The 20,176-nt window shown below is 48.0% G+C and overlaps 1 protein-coding gene and 1 pseudogene across 1 annotated transcript; one reads left to right on the plus strand and one right to left on the minus strand.

Moving 5' to 3' along the window:
- Nucleotides 1–5,836: 5,836 nt before the first annotated feature.
- LOC128826854 (probable G-protein coupled receptor 33) lies at nt 5,837–7,522 on the minus strand. Its single transcript, XM_054010361.1, has 2 exons — nt 7,466–7,522; nt 5,837–6,892 (listed from the first exon to the last, which is right to left on the minus strand). Exon 2 carries the CDS (start codon nt 6,884–6,886, stop codon nt 5,837–5,839), a length of 1,050 nt encoding a protein of 349 aa, XP_053866336.1. The 5' UTR covers nt 6,887–6,892; nt 7,466–7,522.
- A 3,360-nt stretch (nt 7,523–10,882) lies between these two features.
- Nucleotides 10,883–14,412, plus strand: LOC128827377 (probable G-protein coupled receptor 33; annotated as a pseudogene).
- The last annotated feature ends 5,764 nt before the right edge of the window (nt 14,413–20,176 follow it).

Raw genomic sequence — 20,176 nt, forward strand, 5'->3', positions numbered from 1 at the left:
TTGATAAAAAGGGGGGAGATCTTATTCTGCTCCTAGTGAAAAGACACTTTTCTTCTACCTTAACTATCCCTAGGGGCTATAACATACCAAGGCTCAATAAAAAGTTTCTATATAAGGATATGATACAAAGTTCCTATATCTAAGGACTTGATACAAAGTTGTATGAAAATAGATGTTATATATGGAAAGACTTAACACAAGGTTATATGCAGAGGCATAATACAAAGTCCTATGAAAATAATAGTTATACGAAGATGCTTTATGCAGAGATTTATCTACAACATCCTAGAACACAGAGGACCAGTTTAGGTTTTAAAAAACTTTCAGACCCAAGAGGTTCAAGAACCTCTCAAATGTCTAGAACTGGTAGGGTACTATTGGGTTTTTTAAATGTTTGTGTGTGTATGTACATATATATATATTGTCAGGGTTCCCTCCCCACTCTGAACTCTGGGGTACAGATGTGGTGACCCACATGAAACACCCCCCTAAGCTTATTTCTACCAACTTAGGTTAAAACTTCCCATAGGCACTCTAGACGAGCACTTTGTTGCTTGCGGTACAAATTCGCTGGAGACCACTCTTTCACACACCAGTGTCCTTTTATTTCCCTGTATTTTCCCACCCCCACGTATATACAGTTCAATATCAGTCAGGTAGCCCCTTAGGGAACGGCTTGCTCTTACAGCTAGCTGGACACAACAGGCCCTCACACCTCACTTTCCTCGTGGTGGTGGTTGTTGTTTTTCTCCCCCACCCTTCCTACTTCCTTCCTGCTAGCTTTTTAGGCCTTCCTCTCAGCAGGCTCACAGGTGATTGCTCTCAGGCTCCTTTAATGAGCCACACCCTGCCAGCTCCAGTCAGTTCCCCTTTATGGGAGCTATGCTAGCAGGTTCTGAGCTAACAGGGGCTGGTTCAGTGCCTCTTAGGCCAGCACCCTGTTACAGGCACAAATCCTTTCCTTGTCCTTTGACGGTATTGCTGCCACCACCAAGTGATTTAAACAAAAATCCAAGAAAAGGGCCACTTGGAATCCCTGTTTCCCCAAAATATTCCCCCAAACCCCTTCACCCCCTTTCCTTGGGAAGCTTGAGAATAATATACTGACTGATTGGTTACAAAGTGAACACAGACGAAACCCTTGGGTTTTTAGGACACTGAAAATCAATCAGTTTCTTAAAAAGAATTTTATTTAAAAAGTAAAAGAATCACACCTGCAAAATCAGGATGGAAGGTAACTTTACAGGGTAAATAAAAAGATTTAAAACACAGAGGATTCTCCTCTAGGCTCCGCTTCAAAGTTACAAAAAAACAGGAATAAAACTCCCTCTTAACATAGGGAAAATTCACAAGCTAAAACAAAAGATAATAAAACACATTTCCTTGGCTTTACTTAAAATTTCTGTAATTTTAGATGTATCATTTCAGGTATCTTTTCAGAAGATGTTTTAACTGCTTGGTCTCTCTCTCTCTCTCTCTCTCTCTCTCTCTCTCTCTCTGTCCAGAGAGGGAACCCAACAAAGAGAGAACAAAGAAAACCTCTTGCCCTGCCCTGCCCCGGTTTGAAAGTATCTTCTTTCCTTATTCTTCCTTTTGGTTAGGTGCCAACCAGGTTATTTGAGCTTCTTAACCCCTTACAGGTAAAGTGATTCTGTACCTCTGGCCAGGAGGGATTTTATGTTTCTGCATACATAAATGTTGTTACCCTTCCCTTTATATTTATCTCTCTCTCTCTCTCTCTCACACTCACACACACACACACACACTATATAAACAGAGATGTGTGTCTGGGCTGATGCCCTGGGTTGGATGAGAGCATGCAGAGAGGAAAGGACTGTCAGATGTAGGGGCCACTTGTACCAGGTGCTGCCAATGCTAAGCTCAAAATTGCCCAAGGTCTGGGACTCCCACAGCAGATCAGGTAAGGGCACTCCTACAGCCAGGCCTGCGGCAAAACCTTTTCCTGTCAGAACCGATGAATCAAAGTGCTCTGAAATCCACTCGCCTGCTCGGCTTGGCTTGAAATTGGCAGACTCTGAGCAAGGCTGGGGGCAGAGTGAGTGGGGCAGGTTCAGAGGGTTGTGATCCAGGGCCCTCAGTTAAAGCTGCATGAAAAGGAGCAGCTCTTAATTTTTTCACACTGATCTGAAAACCAGTTGCAGACTTACATCGACTTGGAAAGTGGCACCAAGCCGCAGGGGCTCTGCTGGAGTCTGCGGGAGCCAAGGGCGGTTGTTTGATCGGGGACATCAGGAGATGCAGCCCCCTGAAGATGAGCTGCTGTTAATATTCACAAATTGCACCAATGCGCCTGTGCCTGGGTCAACTGCCTTGAAAAGTGGCACTGAGCAACAGAGGCAGGGGTGGGGTTTGTGATGCAAATTTGGGGTCATTTGATGCCCAGTGGTACCGGCTATCCTCCTCCCCCGGAGGTACTGATTGAACATTTTCAGATGCTTATAATGTTCTTGGTGCAGAGTGAGGGGGGAAAAAGCAAAGAGGCCAAATTTCAGGAAACATCAAGCCCGAACAGCCCCCGAGATCAGCTATGCAACAGGACCGAGGGCCGGTGAGGCCATACTGCAAAAGTGACTCCATTCCTCAAGTTGTTTGCACCTGTGTTTAATAGCAGTTCAGACCTCTGCGAGGTACAGCTTCCACGGTAAAATTGAGGGTGAGTAACGTACATATTGAGCTGACAATGGGGGCTTAGACACAGTCACTGCTCTTTTGATCTAAACATGGAGATGTTTAAGTTCTCATCCCTATTATCAGCTTTGATCCGGTGTCTTCAGCCACAACGGGGCTGAATTGGGACCACAGATGGCATGTAAAGGCCTGTGCCAATAATCAATTCTTTGGGTCTCTGGTTGTTTAGAAAAATCGGGAGGAGGCGACTTATTTGGAGATGACCCCAAAATGAAGAATTTTTTTTATTTTTTTTTTTTTGGCAAATGAAAAGGAGAGGGGGGATTGTTTCAGTTGGAACAAAATGGTCTGTTTTGTGAGCTTGGATTTTACACATTGTAAATACAAATTAAATAAAAGCATTTCAAGACAAAGCCACTTCGGAAAAAAAATGAAAAATTTTATATTGGAAAATGTCAGATTTTTGGTGGTTGGGTGAAACAATTTGGCAAATTTGACACTAATTCACTAAATGTTTTGTTGTCACTAAGTTTGCTCTAACTGTTAGAGACCACTCCCCTCCCAGAGCTGGGGATTGAACCCAGGAGTCCTGGCACCCAGCTCCCCCCACTCTACCCTCCTAGACCCCAATCCCCTCCCAGAGGCAGGTGAGGAACCCAAGAACTCTGAAGTGAAGTCAACAGAGCTACACTGACTTACATTGGCTGAGGGTCTGGGTTGCTTGCTTCATGCACTACAGATTTTCAGGCTTAATTTTCCAAAATACTTGATTATTTGTCATGCTTCTATTTTTGGAGGGTTTCCCAGGTGAACACCCCTGAAGAGGCCTGATTTTTTTCAGAAGAAGAAGCTGAACTTGTTGTGAACATCAGACCTGTTGGAAGGTGTCTCAAGTCAGTACATGCTTCCATGCACTTTGCCTGCAAAGCAGAGAATGTTCTCAATTTTAGAGATGCCACCCTGAGGGGTCTTGTTTGTAAAAGGTGCAAGGTTCCAGTGTGTGTGTGTGTGTGTGTGTGTGTGTGTTTTAATAAACCGAATGATTAGTAACCAGGAGTTTCTAGAAATAGCCAGAAATATAGAATTCACAGGGTCCTATTGTTTTTTCAAATATATAGGTGCTTGGAGTCCTTGGAGTACTAGATCATGTCAGATCTGATTGGATTTCAAGACATTGTCACAACTAAAACTGAAGAAGTTTAAGAACTCACGAAATATCTAGAACTCGTGATACTATTTATTTTGTGTACACACACACACACACACTAATATATATATATATATAAAAACCCAAGAGTATTCCATGAGTGCTAGACATTTTGAGTGGTTCTTCAGCCTCTAGATATGACAAGTTTTTTTGAAATCCAAACTACTCCTATGTAGTCTAGATCGTCATATATGAGCTTGAAAACTAGGATGTTCTAGACTACATAGATGCTATTTGGGTTTTAAAATCCTGGCAAACCTAGAACCCAAAGGTTCAAGAACCAGCCAAATATCTAGAAATAATAGGATCCGATTGGCTTTTGAAACATACAGGGGGTTGAAAACATGATGTCGAAATCTATCCCACATCAGATCAGATCACATTGAAAACACTGACAGAGCTGGGACCCAAGATGGTAACAATCAGCCAGGACTCCTAGAATCCATGAGATCCTATTGAATTTTGAATCAGCAAGAGTATCTGTCATGGTTATCAGTCTTGTTTTGTCGGAATAGTAAAACACATATGTCTAACTTATCTACAGCCTCCACCCAGAGTTGGTGGCCTACGCAGGCCTGGTTTCCTCAAATACCTCTGTGGGTCTAAGTGACAACTGGTGCAGCACCCCATCAAAATCTGCCTGACCTGTGGATAAATTCAGAGATTTCAAGGCCAGAAGGAGCATGGTGGTCCCCTACTCTGACCTCCTGCAGAACCTCCCTGAATTAGTCCCTGATTGAATTAGAGCAGGTCTGTTAGAAATACCATCTAATCCTGCTTTAAAATTAGTGAGTGATGGCGAATCCACCAGAGAGGATCTTTTCAAGTCTTTATCATCTGCTAGCCCCAAGCCTTGGCCAAGATTTTGTAACTTGGCTGGAGCTGACAGATGGGATCTTCATAGTTACTTGGATATTACTTCAGGGTGGTGAAGAGGTGTTTACAGCCAAGTGGCTTCTCTGGAACTGCTCTTTGTTCTGCTAGCTTGTTTTCCTTGTCAGCTGCTCTTACACTAAGCCAGAGCCTCCACATACTAAATATCCCAGTGGTCGGGTCATGCAGGGGTTGTAAAGTATTTCAGAGCTGCCACACAAACCTTACAGAATATATGTAGTTCAAGTAACATCCGGGAATGGTGATTATTATTATATTTTATTTCAGGTAGTGCTGGGAGCCCCAGTCCTGGCCTAGGGCTGTGCAGTACTAGGCACTGTTCAAACACAGAGCCCACAATCTAAGGAGATGCAGTGGATAGAGACCTGGGATGGGACACAGGAGAGCTGGGTTTGTTCCCGGTTCTGCTACTGGCCAGATGGAAGGTTCTAGTGGGTGACCTTGGCCAAGACACTTCACAACTCTGTGTCTCAGTTTCCACATTTTTTAACAATGTGAAGACTGCTACTGACCTCCTTGCTGAAGTTCTTTGAGATCTACTGATGACAAGCACTAGAGAAGAGCGAGATATTCCTATTATAATACACAGATTCTTCCATAATATACTACACCTAATGGATTTTAAACCATTTGGAAATCTAGAATCACAATGAATTTTTTAGAAAACAATCTTGAACCTGTTGGATTCTATGTGGTTAGAAAACACTCCAGAATACAGTGCTGTCCTAAGTCCAGTCGGGAATCTAGAACCCATGGACTTTGAGTACGAACACATTGATAGGCTTAGAATAAAGGAGATTCCAGAGCCATCTAGAGATGCTGAATCCAAGAGTGTCAATTAGGTTGGAACACATTGAGAGACCTAAAACAAACAAGATTCTGGAGCTAGCTAGGGATCTGGTAACATTGATAGCCCATTGAGTTGAAAAAATTGAGAGACCTAGAACACATGGGATTCTGGTGAATCCAGAGACACTCTGAGGTTTATGAACTGAGATACCTGGAACCCATGAGGTTTTAGAGCCATCAGGGATCTAGGAAAAACTGGGATGGTAAATTTTCACCTCTCCCTCAATCTGGGCAACTTCAGGCCATCTCCTGTTTTGTGTCCTCAACTTCTGACCCGTGTCTTCCATTAGACTCGTGGGCACTGCTGCCAAGATCATCAACAAAAGCCGCTTTGACCAAAGTGAAAAGAGATGTCCTGAAGACCTGCCAGAACCTTTCCCCCACAAAGAGGTAGAGAATGGGGGTGAAGCAGGCAGTGAAGCAGGATGTGAAGGTGTAAAAGACCAAAAGTGCACCCGTCACTGACTCTGGCACCTCCTTCTTGTAGAGCTTCAAGCCGTGATAGAGGTGGTAGGGCAGCCAGCCGATAAAGAAGGAAACCACTGCGGTCAGCATGACTTTGAAGGGCTTCCCAGCCCACGCCAACTTCTTCTCCTTCATCTTCAGCCCCACCAGGCCATAGCATCCAGCGATGGTGCAGAAGGGCAGGAGGAAGCCCAGCAGTAACCGGACCATGTAGACAGCCATGTGGACCCGTCTCCCCATGTCCTGTGTCTCGGCTGTGTTCCAGTCTCGAGAGAGAGCATAATTGTTGATGCAGATGATTCTGCCCCCATCCACCACCTGGGTCTCCCGGAAAGCCAGGTAGGGAGCGCTGAGAGCAAAGGAGGCCAGCCACACACCCACCGCCAGCTTCTGAGCTCGGGGCACGGTGCGGTGGTGCCGGCACCAGATGGGATGGTGAGTGAGGATGTAGCGGTCCAGGCTGATGAGGGTGAGAAGGAAGACGGAGGAGAACATGCACATAGAGATGCAGGCATTAAGGAGCTTGCACATGGCCATGCCGAAGACCCAGTGGAAACCCAGGAGGAGAGAGACAATGAAGAAGGGGATCAGCAGGGTGAAGAGGAGAGAACAGGAGACAAGGTGGAGGAACGAAAGCGTAGTCACCGTCCTCCTCATCTTCAGTCCCAGCACCCACAGGTACAGCCCGTTTCCCACCACACCCACCAGGAAGGTGGGGAAGAGCAACGCGGCCGCAGCCAGGTGAGCGGCGCTCACAGCTGCTGGCGTCTGGCTGGAATTTGTCACAGTGGTTGGTGGGAGAGTCATATTGCCTTGGTCCATGGTGCCCTGGGGAGAGACAGAAGAGTGGTTGGAAGGGACACCAGAGGAGGGGGAAAGGGTGAGGGGAGGAAGGGAGAAATAAAGGGGGTTAGGAAGACAACATGGGAGATGATCTCTCTGGGCACCCTGTGGTCCTCCAGAATATCCAGGCTAGGTATTCTCAGCAACTGGCCTATAGCCAATGTAAACTCACTGCTATAAGGTAGAACTATGGGCAGAGGGAAAAAAGGATAGTAAGTGTGGGAGGTGTGAGGATGGGGACAGTCTAGTAGGTCAAATACACAGCTATTCTGATAATACCATGTGGCTGTGATCTGGAGGACAGGCTGTCTCTGAGGGATGGGGAATGGGATATGGGGCCTTCCCCACCAGGAGGTGCTGGTTCTGACCTGGCTCCAGGGCGGAGACTCGCTGGCTTTGGGAGGTGGTGATCGGTTCTGTTGAGCTGTTGCTGGTAGAACTCACTGCTACAAGGTGGAAAAAGCCACCCTTCCCCCACCCTGTCTCTTGTACTCATCTGGCCGTCACAGGAATTGCTGCTACACCCTGACTCGTGAGAACGTGCAGTGTCCTTCTTACTCTCACTGTAACACAGGAAGCCTCAAGCCACTGAGCTGCTTCTCTGTCCCACAGCCGTGCTGCCAGCCCTGCAGCAGGGTCCTCTGGGCTATTGCCTCTGTCAGGGACTTGCCCCTCACAGCCTTGTTAGCATGGAGTCCTCTGTGCTCTGCAGACTGGTCTAATGGTTAAAGAAGGGCAGGCCGGGAGCCAGGACTCCTGGTTTCTATTCCCAGCTCAGGGAGTGGGGTGGAGGTCAGAACTCCTGGTTTGTGGGAGGAACGTGGGGTCCTGTGGCTTAGAGCAGAGGTTCTCAGTCAGGGGTTGGTGTACGCAGAGGTCTGTTGGGGCTTCATCAACTCATCTAGATATTTGCCTAGTTTTACAACAGGCCACATAAAAAGCCCTAGCGTAGTCAGTACAAACTACAATTTCATGCAATTACTTGCTTATACTGCTCTATGTACTATACACTGAAATGTCAGTACAACATTCATCCTCCAATTCATTTCTAATTATATGGGGAAAATGAGAAAGTCAGCAATTGTTCAAGTATCAGAGGGGTAGCCGTGTCAGCAATTGTTCAGTAATAGTGTAGCTGTGACACTGTTGTATTTTTCCGTCTGATTTTGTAAGCAAGTAGTTTTGAAGTGAGGTAAAACTTGGGGGTACGCAAGACAAATCCGACTCCTGCAAAGGGTAGAGTAGTCTGGAAAGGTTGAGAATTGCTGGTGTAGAGGTTTGTAAATGGGGAGCAACTTGTCTGATGTGAAATAAGGGAGAAAATTCACCCAGTCACAGACCTCACCTCTTAACTCTGTCTATTGAGTGCCCCATGAGAACCCCACTAATACCCAATGACATGGAGTCTCACAAGCTAACATCACTGACACCCAGGGGCAGGGAGTCCCACTGGTTTGCCTTTACAATAGCAAATTTCTTTGGCTTCTAGGGGGCCTTAGCAAGGAATTTCCCCTTTAGACCCAACACAGAGCCCTCTGCCCATTGTTTCTACTCACCTGGGCAGGGGGTGGTGGAAACACAGACCAGGCGCAGAGAGATCCTCAGATGGCGTGTGTTTGGCCAGCAAAGTATCCGTGTATCTGTCCCCTGCACCCCGGAGCTCTCCCCTGTGTGTTGAGTTCACTCCCCTTTACTCTGTATCTTCTACATGCTCCACCCCCACCTGCTCTGAGATCCACAAGCTGCAAACCATGAACGGAAATGATCATTGGACACTGTCTTATCTGAGAAATCATCTAAGCAACAACCATTGCTTTGAAACTAGCCCCACTCCCTCCCAGAGCCTGGCATAGAACCCAGGTGCCCTGGCTCACAGCCCCCCACTCTAATGCACTAGATACTTGGCCAGGAGCTCATCTATTGAGGCAGGACCCCATGAAGAGGAAGGGCCTGTAATTCTCACAATTCCTTTCCTGACAGGGGGCTGCACCATGACCTAGTGATAATCCAGTTATGTTAGCTCACAGCAAAGGCTGAGTCACAAATGATACAACTCCCAGCCAAGAGTGGGGGGCCTTGTGGGTTAGAGCAGGGGGGCTGGAGGCAGGATGCCTGGGTTCTGTCCCCACCTCTGGGAGATGAGTGGGGTCTAATGGGCTAGTCCATTAGGTGGCTGGGATTGAGGACCCTGGGTTCTGTCTCCAGCTCTGGGAGGGGGTTGGGGTCTAGTGGTTAGAGCAGGTCAATAGCCGTGAGGAGTCCTGTGTTATCTACATGTTGTGGGTACATCCCTGAGTGAGACAACTCATGTGAAATGCTGTCCCTTCCTGTTCTAGATAAAATCTCAGTCACACCCAGCCCTCCCCAGAGTGCTGGTTACATAGGCCCCATCCTTGGAACTGGGACCCTGAGACCCCTGAAGGGAACCCAACGCTACTGGGAAAACAGCACCCAACAGCATGGTATACCAGACCAAGGTTGAATTCTGAGGGTAGTGGGGTCTAGTGGGTTCTGTGTGTGGCTGCAGCCTAATTGGTTTGTGAAGGGAGGAATGAAATGCCGTGTTTCTCATTGCTAGGACATGGGCTACACACGTCTGTCTCTCTCTCCCTTCCCCTTTTCTGTCTCCTCCAATCCCCTTTGTGTTCTTCCTGCTCCTTCTTAGGGTCTCACGGCCCCTCCATCTTCTCGAAAGGCCTGATCCCTCATGGCACCTCTGCTTTCCCAACCTGTTTGGCCACTCACGGCCCCTCTGCCTTCCTGACTGACCTAATTAAGAAGAAGCGGTCGGCAAGGAGCGGGAAGCCTTTCAAAGTCATGGTGACTGCGATGGTGTCATTCTTCATCTGCTGGCTGCCCTACCATCTCTGCCAGGGCTTTCTGCTCTACAAGAATGCTCTGCCAGTGTTGGTCACGAGTGCCTGAAGTTAGAGAGCATTGGAAACTTGTCATCCCACTTGTTCCTTTATCCCCCATGGTTCTGAATCCCTATGGGTTCCAGGTATCTCAATGTTTATAAACCGAGCAGTGTCCTTGGGATTCCAGATTCCTTGTTGTCTGCAGAATCCCATGCATTCTAGGTCTCTCCATTTTTTTCAAAGTCAATGGCTGTTAAGGGTTCCAAATCACTAGCTGGCTCCAGAATCTTGTTTGTTCTAGTCTCTCGATGTAGTCTAACTTAACTGATTCTCATGGGTTCTGCATCACTGGCTGGCTCTGGACTCTTCGTTTTAAGTCTCTCAAAGTGTTCACACTCAATAGGGTCCACGGGTTCTAGATTCCTGACAGGTGCTAGGACCCCAGTGGATCCTAGAGTGTTTTTAAACCATATAGACTCCAACAGGTTCCAGATTCTTTGTTGATCTAAAAATCTCATGGGGGTTCTAGATTTTCAAATGGTTTAAAATCCATTTGGTGTGGTGTATTATAGAAGAGTCTGTGTATTATAATAGCCATTACTAGCTCTTCTCTAGTGCTTGTCCTCAGTAGATCTCAAAGAACTTTGCCAAGTAGGTCAGTAGAAGTCTCCCAGTTTTACAAATGGGGAAACTGAGGCTGGGACCATGGAAGTAATTTAGCTAAGGTGACTCATTCTGCCAGTGGCAGAGCCAGTAATAGTACCACGGGCTCCTGAGACCTGTACTTGGTCTCTATCAAACACTGACTCCTTTGACAGTAAGGTCTCGCCTGTCTTTATACAGTGCCGAGCACAGCACGGTTTGGGGCCATGACTACACCTCCCACTGGGTTCTAGCCCCAGCTCTGGGAGGGGAGTGGGAGCTAGTTTTAAAGCAATGGCTCTTTCTTAGGTGGTTGCTTTGCTAAGACAGTGTCCGAAGGATCATTTCCATTTAGGTTTGCAGCTTTTCAACCTGAGAGAGCAGGTGGGGGTGGAGCATGTAGAAAACACAGAGTTAAGGGGAGTGAACTCAACACACAGGGGAGGGCTCTGGGGTGCAGGGGACAGATACACGAATGGTTTGCTGGGCAAACACATGTCATCTGAATCTCTCTGCTGGGTCCGTGTTTCCACCACCCGCAGCCCAGGTGAGTCATAACAATGGGCAGAGGGCCCAGCATTGGGTGTAAAGGGGAATTTCCTTGCTAAGACCACCTAGGAGCCACCAAAAAAATTGCTATTGTAAAGGTAAACCAGTCAGACTCCCTGCAACTGGGTATCAATGGGGTTCTCCTGTGAAAGTCCCTGCCACCGGTAGCACTGGGGTTAACACAGGGCACTCAATAGACAGAGGTAGTAGGTGAGATCTGTGACGTGGGTGAATTTTTCTGTTTTGTTTCATGTTAATCAGATGAGGGGTTCCCCATTTGCAGAGTCTAAGCAACAACACCCCACGTCCCTCCCACAGCCCAGGAGTCTTGGCTCCCAGCCGCTCCCCCATTCTCTAACCACTAGGCCATTCTACAGAGCAGACAGGACTCCAGGATAATACGGCTGTGAAGGAGGCAGCACGGCTTGGGTGCAGAGAAGCAGCTCGGTGGCTTGAGACTTCCTGTGTTACAATGAAGATGAGAAGGACCCTGCACACTCTCACAAGTCAGGGTGTAGCAGCAGTTCCTGAGACTGGCAGATGAGCACAAGAGATGAGGTGGGGGAGGGTTGGCTTTTTCTTCCTTGTAACAGTGAGCTGCACCGGCACCAGCTCCTACATGCTAGGAGTCAACAGCACCAATCTCCCCCGCCCCCAACTGAGTAGGCCTGATCCCTTGCCCTGGGGCCAGATTAGACCTGGCCACCCTAGAGAGGAAAGGCCCCAGGGCCCATTCCCTGCTCCCCTGAGCCAGCCAGTCATCCAGAATATGTGGTATTCTCTGCACAGCTGTATATTTGATCTACTAGAGTGTCCTCTTCTCCACTCCTCCCATGTCTGCCATCCTGCTTGTCCTCCCCTAATGCTCACAGCTCTATCCTGTAGCAGTGAGTTCCACCAGCTATAGCCCACTTTCTGAGAATATCCAGCCTGGATATTCTGGCGGACCAGAGGGTGCCCAGAGAGATTGTCTCCAACGTTACCTTCCTAACCCAATCTGTTATTTCTCCCTTCTCCTTTTCCACTCTCCCTTTTCACTTCAATTGTTGTCTCTTCCCAGGGTACCGTGGAACAAGATATCATGGCACTCCCACCAACCACAGTGGCAAATTCCTGCAAGACCCCAGAGACCATGAAGACCCCTCACCTGGCCTCTGCTGTGTTGCTTTTCATCACCTTCCTGGTGGGTGTTGTGGGGAACGGGCTGTTCCTGTGGCTGCTGGGGCTGATGATGAGGAGGATGGTGACCACGCGCTGGTTCCTCCACCTGGTCTCCTGCTACCTCCTCTTCACCCTGCTGATCCCCTTCTTAATCGTCTACGTCCTCCTGGATTTCCACTGGGTCTTCGGGATGGCGACGTGCAAGCTTCTCAATGTCTGCATCTCTATGGGCATGTTCTCCTTCATCTTACTTCTTACCCTGATCAGTCTGGACTGCTACACCCTCACTCACCATCTCATTTGGTCTCAGAATCGCCGCACCGTGCCCCAGGCTGGGAAGTTGGTCATGGGTCTGGGGCGGCCTCTTTTGGTCTCAGTGCTCCCTAATTGGCTTTCTGGGAGACACATATAGTGGATGTGGGCAGGATTGCCTGCATCAATAATTACAACATGACCAGAGACTGGAATGGAGCCAAGACGCAGGACCTGTGCAGATGGGTCACCCTTGGTCACCCAGTAGAAACTTTGGTCTCTCCAGTGGCAGAACCAGGAACAAATCCAGCTCTCCTGTGTCCCAGCCCAGGTCTCTATCCATTTTGGGCTCTCTGGGACATGGACTTTTTGCTCTGTGTTTGTACAGTGCCTAGCACTTCGGGGTCCTGGGCCAGGACTGGGGCTCCAGGCTCTGCTTAAATAAATAATAGTAATTAATAATAATTCCCAGGTGTTGCTTGAACTACGTAATTTCCATAAGTTTTTTGTGGTGGCTCTGAAATAATTTCCAATACCATGTGACCGATCACCGGGGTATTTCGTTTGTGGAGGCTCTGGCTTAATTTAAGAGCAACTGGTAAGGAAAACAAGCTGGCAAGACAAAGAGTGGCTTCAGAGAAACCTCCTACCCATGAACACTTCAGGGTGATGAAGAGGTAACGACTAAGCTATTAACTGTGATGCTGTAGGGAATGTGGGTGACCATTCATAATATTACGGATACCAATATTATGAAATTTCAGTGACTCATACAAGATATGCCACGTAAAGTTTCAGTGGAAAAGTTATTGTAGCAATGGAATGTGGCCTCCTTTCCAGATGGCTGGAGGGACAGTCACAACTGCCCCCTGATGGGCAGAACCGGGACACCTGTTCCCATCCCACCGGAAGCAGAGGAGCAGGACAGGAACCAGTAGTATAAAAGGCAGGCCCTCCAGCTTAGCAACTGCTCTAGCGCCTCAGACCTGGAGGGACTGCCAGAGCTGCCAGTCGCTGGAGACACTGAGGAGTTGCTGGGGCTGCCATTAGCTGTTTTATCCTGGCAGGACAAACAATGACCCTGGGACCCAGGTACTTCCACGCCTCCCCCTGAATGGGAGTGTAGGAAGTTGCCCGGGGAGCTGAATATAATTTGGCAGTGTTGCTGACTGACAGCTGGCCAATGTGTTGTGGCTGGATTTCCCCGCTGACTTATTTGTGTACCAGTCCACCACTGTTAGGGCCCTGGGCTGGGACCCGGTGGATTTGGGCAGGCCCAGGTCCCCCTACCATCTCACCCAGGGGTAGCAGGCTCCCCACGCTAGGCCAAAAGGCCTGCATTTGTTGGTGGTCTCCTGACTGTTTGGTACCCTGCCCTTCCTGAGGGCCTGGGCTTATAGACACTGCTTCTTTACATTGATTGCAGGCCAGAGCCTTCTCGTTGTTTGCTGCCCTGCCGTGTCAGAGGTCCTGGGACCCTAACTAATTACTGCTCTACACCGCTTAGTGATGGAGACCCCGGTGCCAATTCCCCCTGAACTGTGCCCTTCCAGCAGTGTTGCAGCGAGGGGGCATGTCCTCCTTCCCAGACAGAGGAAGAACAGCTGCAATCATCGTAGTTACGATGTGCTAAATATGATAAACTGACGTATATGTATGTATCATCTTTGTATCGTGAGTTATAAATATGTGCGGTATATTGATATCTCCAACTTGTGCTGTGTATCTGGGTGACACCCTCAGACACATTGGCATCTGCACTATCCAGCCTGTTGGATGGCCCATCCAGAGAACTCAGCTGTACAATGAGCCCATTGTGAGATGCCAGTGGCCATGCCTATGAGTCAGCAGGATATGTGGACAGGGGACTCCAAGTGCTTTTCCATGCCCATATGGTGGGAGCTTTTGTTTGGGACAGAGGATGTACTAGCCATGTGGCAAACATATAAAAAGGCAGCTGCATCTTCTCCATTTTGTCTTCAATCCTGCTTCTTAGCTCTGGAGCAACTTCTCTATAAACTGAAGCTCAGAATGAAGATTTGACAGATCCATCCAAGCTTTGGGTATGTTCCAGAAAAACTTTACAAGCTAGCAAACCTACCAGTGCTGCTAGGAACCTGAACTATGGATTCAGAAATCATATGTACGTATCTGATTGCTTTCACCATTTAACAACTCTCTTCTCTTTCTTTTCTTTTAGTTTATAATAAAACCTTTAGTTGTTAGATATGAAAGGATTGGCTGGCAGCATGACGTTTTGGATAAGATCCAAACTAGTATTGATCTGGGAATGTGGTTAGCCCTTTGGGGACCAAAACAATTTGTATAATTAACAGAGTTTTAAGTAACTTCTCACTTTACTGGACTTATTTGCTGACTGGGAGCCTCTGACTGGAATGCAATAAAGGGACCTGTGTGATTTCTTTTTTTTTTTTTGGCTTCTCAATAACCCATGTGGGGACCAGGAACATGGTGTGTGACTGGTTGGTGAATCTAATTACAGTGTTAACTACCAGTTTTAAGCGAATCTGCTCTCCTTTTTGCAGCCCACCCTCACCTTGGCATTTTCAGTGTGGGCTGCCCCACATGTTGGGTCACAAGTCACAGTAAATATGAAGATTGCACCTGCCAGCTCCAGCCAAGATAAAAAAGCTTGTCCAAGGCTGGGGGCCAGCAAATCCAAAGGACAACAAACACTTTTAAAGACCCTCTCTGGTGGATTCTCCATCACCAGTAATTTTTAAGGCAGGACTGGGTGTTTTTCTAAGAGATCTGCTCTAGTTTAACCAGGGACTAATTCAAGGATGTTCTTCAGGAAGTCCTACTAGGGGACCACTATGCTTCTTCTGGCTTTAGAATCTCTGAATCTATCCAGAGGTCAGGCAGATGTTGTCAGGGTGCTGTACCAGTTGTCACCTGGACCCACTGGGGTATCTGAGTAAGACAGGCCTGTGTGGGCCACCAGCCCTGGGTGGAGGGCTTTAGGTAAGTTAGACATGTGCATAGCTCCTCTATTTTAAAAAATCTTTTCCCATTCCTACTGGTCTGATGAAACAAGACTGGCAACCATGACAGAAAGCACCTCTCGCTGATTCAAAATTTAATAGGATCTCCTAGAGTCTAGGAAACCTAGCCAGTTCTTAACTTCTTGAGTACCAGGACTCTCAGTGTTTTGAATGTGTTCTGATATGATGCGGTCTAGATTTCGAACATCAGAGCCATTGGCCATTATCTTTGAAAACTCGTGGCAATCAGGGGAGGTCCCGGATGATTGGAAAAAGGCAAATATAGTGCTATCTTTAAAAAAAGGATGAAGGAGAATCTGGGGAACTACAGATCAGTCAGTCTGACCTCAGTCCTTGGAAAAAATCATGGAGCAGATCCTCAAGGAATCCATTTTGAAGCACTTGGAGGAGAGGAAGGAGATCAGGAACAGTCAACATGGATTCACCAAGGGCAAGTCATGCCTGACCAACCTGATTGCCTTCTATGATGAGATAACTGCCTCTGGGGATATAGGAAAAGTGGTGGACATGATATATCTTGACTTTAGCAAAGATTTTGATACGGTCTCCTGCAGTATTCTTGCTAGCAACTTTAAAAAAGTATGGATTGGATGAATGGTTTATAAGGTGATAGAAAGCTTGCTAGATTGTCTGTCTCAACGGGTAATGATCAATGTCTCGATGTCTAGTTGGCAGCCGGTATCAAGCAGAGTGCCCCAGTGGTCAGTCCTGGGGCCGTTTTTTTTTTTCATCTTCATTAATGATCTGGATGATGGGATGGATTGCACCCTCAGCAAGTTTGTGGATGACACTAAGCTCTGGGGAGAGGTAGATATGCCAGAGAGTAGAGATAGGGTCCAAAGTGACTTAGAAAAATTGGAGGATTGGGCCAAAAGAAATCTGATGAGGTTCAACAAGGACAAGTGCAGAGTCCTGCACTTAGGACGGAAGAATCCCATGCACTGCTACAGGCTGGGGACCAACTGGCTAAGAGGCAATTCTGTAGAAAAGGACCTGGGTATTACAGTGGACAAGAAGCTGGATATGAGTCATCAGTGTGCCCTTGTTGATATAAAGGGTAATGGCATATTGGGTTCCATTATAGGAGCATTGCCAGCAGATCTAGGGAAATGATTATTCCCCTCTATTCAGCACCGGTGAGGCCGCAGCTGGAGTATTGTGTACAGTTTTGGGACCCCCACTACAGAAGGGATGTGGACAAACTGGAGAGAGTCCAGTGGAGGGCAATGAAAATGATTAAGGGGCTGGGGCACATGACTTACGAGGAGAGGGGTTGCTTGCAACCAGGTGCTGCTGACGCTGAGTTCAAAACTGCCCAAGATCTGGGAGTCCCAGTGCAGATCTGGTAAGGGCGCTCCTGCATCTGCGCCTGTGGAGAAAACTTTTCCTGTCAGAACCGATGAGTCAAAGTGCTCTGAAATCCACGCGCCCGCTCACCTTGGCTTGAATCTGGCTAGCTCTGAGCAAGACAGGGGGAGAGTGAATATGGCAGGATCGGGGCCGTGGAATCCGGGGCCCTCAGTTAAAACTGCATGAAAAGGAGTCACTCTGAAAACCAATTGCAGACTCGCATTGACTTGTGAAACCCTTCTGCCAGGTGGAGCCAGGAGCAACAAAGGCCTGGTTCAGTATCTAGGGGTTCCTTTTCAACAATACAACACAAAACCTGCTCGAGCCCCACCCAGTGACCTGGGACAATTACACACCACCCTCTGGGTGCCTCTAAGAGGCAATAGTTCCCCTCTCACAAGCACAGAGTCTGAGTGTAGCAAAAACTTTTAACAAAAGGAGGGAAGTAACTCAGCATTAATTTGGGAAAACACTGCAACTAGGGTTCATAAATGCAAACCATGAGCAAAAGACTCACCCCTAAGTAAGTTGGGCAGTGTCCTTTTCCCCTCAGGGTCTTAAGTCGAGCAGCCCCCAAAGTCCCTTTAACGTTCCTGTCCCTTCTCTGCATCCCACTCACAGTTGCTGTCCTTGGCCAGTGCAGCCCCAGACTTTAGATGTTCATCTGCAGAGTTTGCCGCCCACCCTGTGTGGAAGGCGGGGGGGTGGGGGGCTAAGGAAGCACCTTACATGCTGGACTACTCAGGCACTTCTTGGGCACTCGCTGATCGCCCCACCTCTGCAGAGCTCTGCTCTGGCCCTCTCCGCCAGCTTCTCTTGGGAATGGCTAGGGAATGGTGTCCCTAGCCTCTGTTTGCCAGAAGCTGGGAATGAGCAACAGGGGATGGATCACTTGATGATTCCCTGTTCTGTTCATTCCCTCTGGGGCACCTGGCACTGGCCACTGTCAGAAGACAGGATACTGGGCTAGATGGACCTTTGGTCTTACCCGGTAGGGACACTCTTATGTTCTTCCCTGCTGGCCACTTACTACGCCTCTCTGCGAGCCACCTCGATGGCAACTCACCAAGATGTCTTCAGGCCCCCCTGCACACACTTAGCACAGTTCTCGGTGATTTCAGCTGTTAATGGGGGAGCCTCACTGCTGGTGCACCTGGAGAGCCTCATACAATAGAGACACTGTCCCAAACTAGGTCTAATACTTAGATCTAGATATCAGTGATTTCAGCTCTGTAGCATGTAACAAGACTCTCAATTGAGTCTAAATTAGCTCTTTTATTATCCCACCAACAAAAAAGGGTCAAATACTGCCTAGGGCCCTTAAATAGGACCAACCCCTTCTCCCCACTCATTGGGCTTTGGAATCCATGTCCTCTGCCTAGCGAGTGCTATTCAATTGAAGGTGAGTCCCTCCATTGGGGTATGTCAGGTATAGTTCAGCTGCCCTTGGTTCACACAGCAAGGATACCAATGTTTATTACTCCTTCCCCAATAACAAGGAGACTAGGGATCCAACACCAGCCACAAGTGATCATTTGGACAATGAATCCCATCATGCTGAGCAAGGCCGGGTGGGGGTGTCCATGCAAACGAGATCAGCTTCCACAGATCACCACTAGATGTCAGGGAAGCGCTCATCCAGACTCTGCTTGCACTTCGAAAGTGGCACTAAGCTGCAGCGACTCTGCTGGAGCAAATGGCGGTCATTTAATTGGGGACTCCATGAGATGCAGCCCCCTGAAGATGAGCTGCTGTTAATATTTACAAATTGCACTGACACCCCCGTGCATGGGGCAACTGCCTTGAAAAATGGCACTCTGCAACGTAGGCGGAGGTGGGGTTTGTAATGCAAATTTGGGGTCATTTGATTTCTATAATACAGGCTCCCCCCTGCACATGCTGATTGAACATTTTCAGATGGTTATAATGTTCTCAGTGCAGACAGAGGGGAAATAGCAAACAGGCCAAATTTCAGGAAACAACAAGCCCGGACGGCCCCTGAGCTCAGCTACGCAACAGGACCAAGGGCTGGTGCGGCCATACTGCAAAAGTGAGTCCGCTTCTCAAGCTGTTCACACCTGTGTTTAATAGCAGTTCACACCTCTGCGAGGTACGTCTTCCACCGGAAATTAAGGGTGAGTAACACACACATTGAGCTGACTCGTGGGGGCCTAGAAACACAGCCACTGCTCTTTTGATCTAGAAAGGGAGATGTTTGTGTTCTCGTCTCTATTATCAACTTTGACCCGGTGTCTTCAGCCATAACAGGGCTGAATTGGGACCACTGATGGCATGCAAGTCCTGTGCCAATAACTGATTCTTCAGATCTCCGTTTATTCAAAAAAAATTGTGAGGGGGCACATATTTGGAGATGACCCCACATTAATATTTTTGGCAAATGAAAAGTGGGGGAGGAATTGTTTCAGTACAAACAAAATGGGTTTTTTTTAAGCTTAGATTTTACATATTTTAAATAAAATCGAAGCACATTTCAAGACAAAGCCATTTTGAAAAAGAAAATCAAAATGTTTCATTTGAAAATGTCAGTTTTTTGGTGACCGAGCGAAACAATCTGGCAAATTTTATACCAATTTGTGAAATGTTTTGGTCTTACTAAGTTTGCTTTAACTGCTAGACACCACTGCCCTCCCAGAGCTGGGGATTGAACCGAGAAGTCCTTGCTCCTCCCCCTCTCCCCCCGCCGATAGACCCCACTCACCTCCCAGGGGCAGAAGAACCTGAGAACTCGGAAGTGAAGTCAACAGAGCTACACTGATTGACACTGGCTGAGGATCTCGCCAGTTCACTCCATGCCCTACTGCCTTACAGGCTTAATATTCCAAAATAATTGGTGATTATTTGTTATGCTTCTATTTTTGGAGGGTTTCCCAGATGAACAGGGTGATGAGGCACGACTCATCACTGCGGTGCCTCCAGGGAATTAGCGCTGTGCCCTCCTCTGGTGATGACTTCCCTGCTGTGACCTCTGTTTCTGGACCCACGACACTCCCAGGATGATGGCATCCTCCTACAGTGACACTGCCCCCTGGCTGTGCTACACTCGATGTCCCCCCACCTTCCAGAGGGACCTGTAGTCTACTGTCCAGCCACTGTCTTCAGTGGCAAACTGCAGTCCACGGTCTAGTCACCTCCTTCAGTGGCTCCAGCACCCTCTTTGCCCTTGTGTCAGTGCCTCAGTCTGCAGATCCCTACAGCCTGCCAGGAGCTGCCTTTAGCTGTCTGGGTCTCTGCCTGCAGCACTGCTCTGCCCAGGGGGCTTGCTGCCTTCCTCCTGGAAGGCAGACAGTCCTCCTCCCTTCTCCAGGGAGTGACTCCCACTGCTCTGTTCTGTAGCCTTCCATGTACATGTGATTCCAGGTAGTTTGGACTCAAAGCGTCGAATGTTCTCAATTCCAGACATTCTGCCCTGA

Source organism: Malaclemys terrapin, chromosome 21 (assembly GCF_027887155.1).
Source record: "Malaclemys terrapin pileata isolate rMalTer1 chromosome 21, rMalTer1.hap1, whole genome shotgun sequence".
Classification (NCBI taxonomy): Eukaryota; Metazoa; Chordata; order Testudines; family Emydidae; genus Malaclemys; species Malaclemys terrapin.

Coding starts and splice junctions, on each gene's coding strand:
- LOC128826854 (XM_054010361.1), bottom strand. CDS start 6,886: ATGGACCAAGGCAATATGACTCTCCCACCAACCACTGTGACAAATTCC.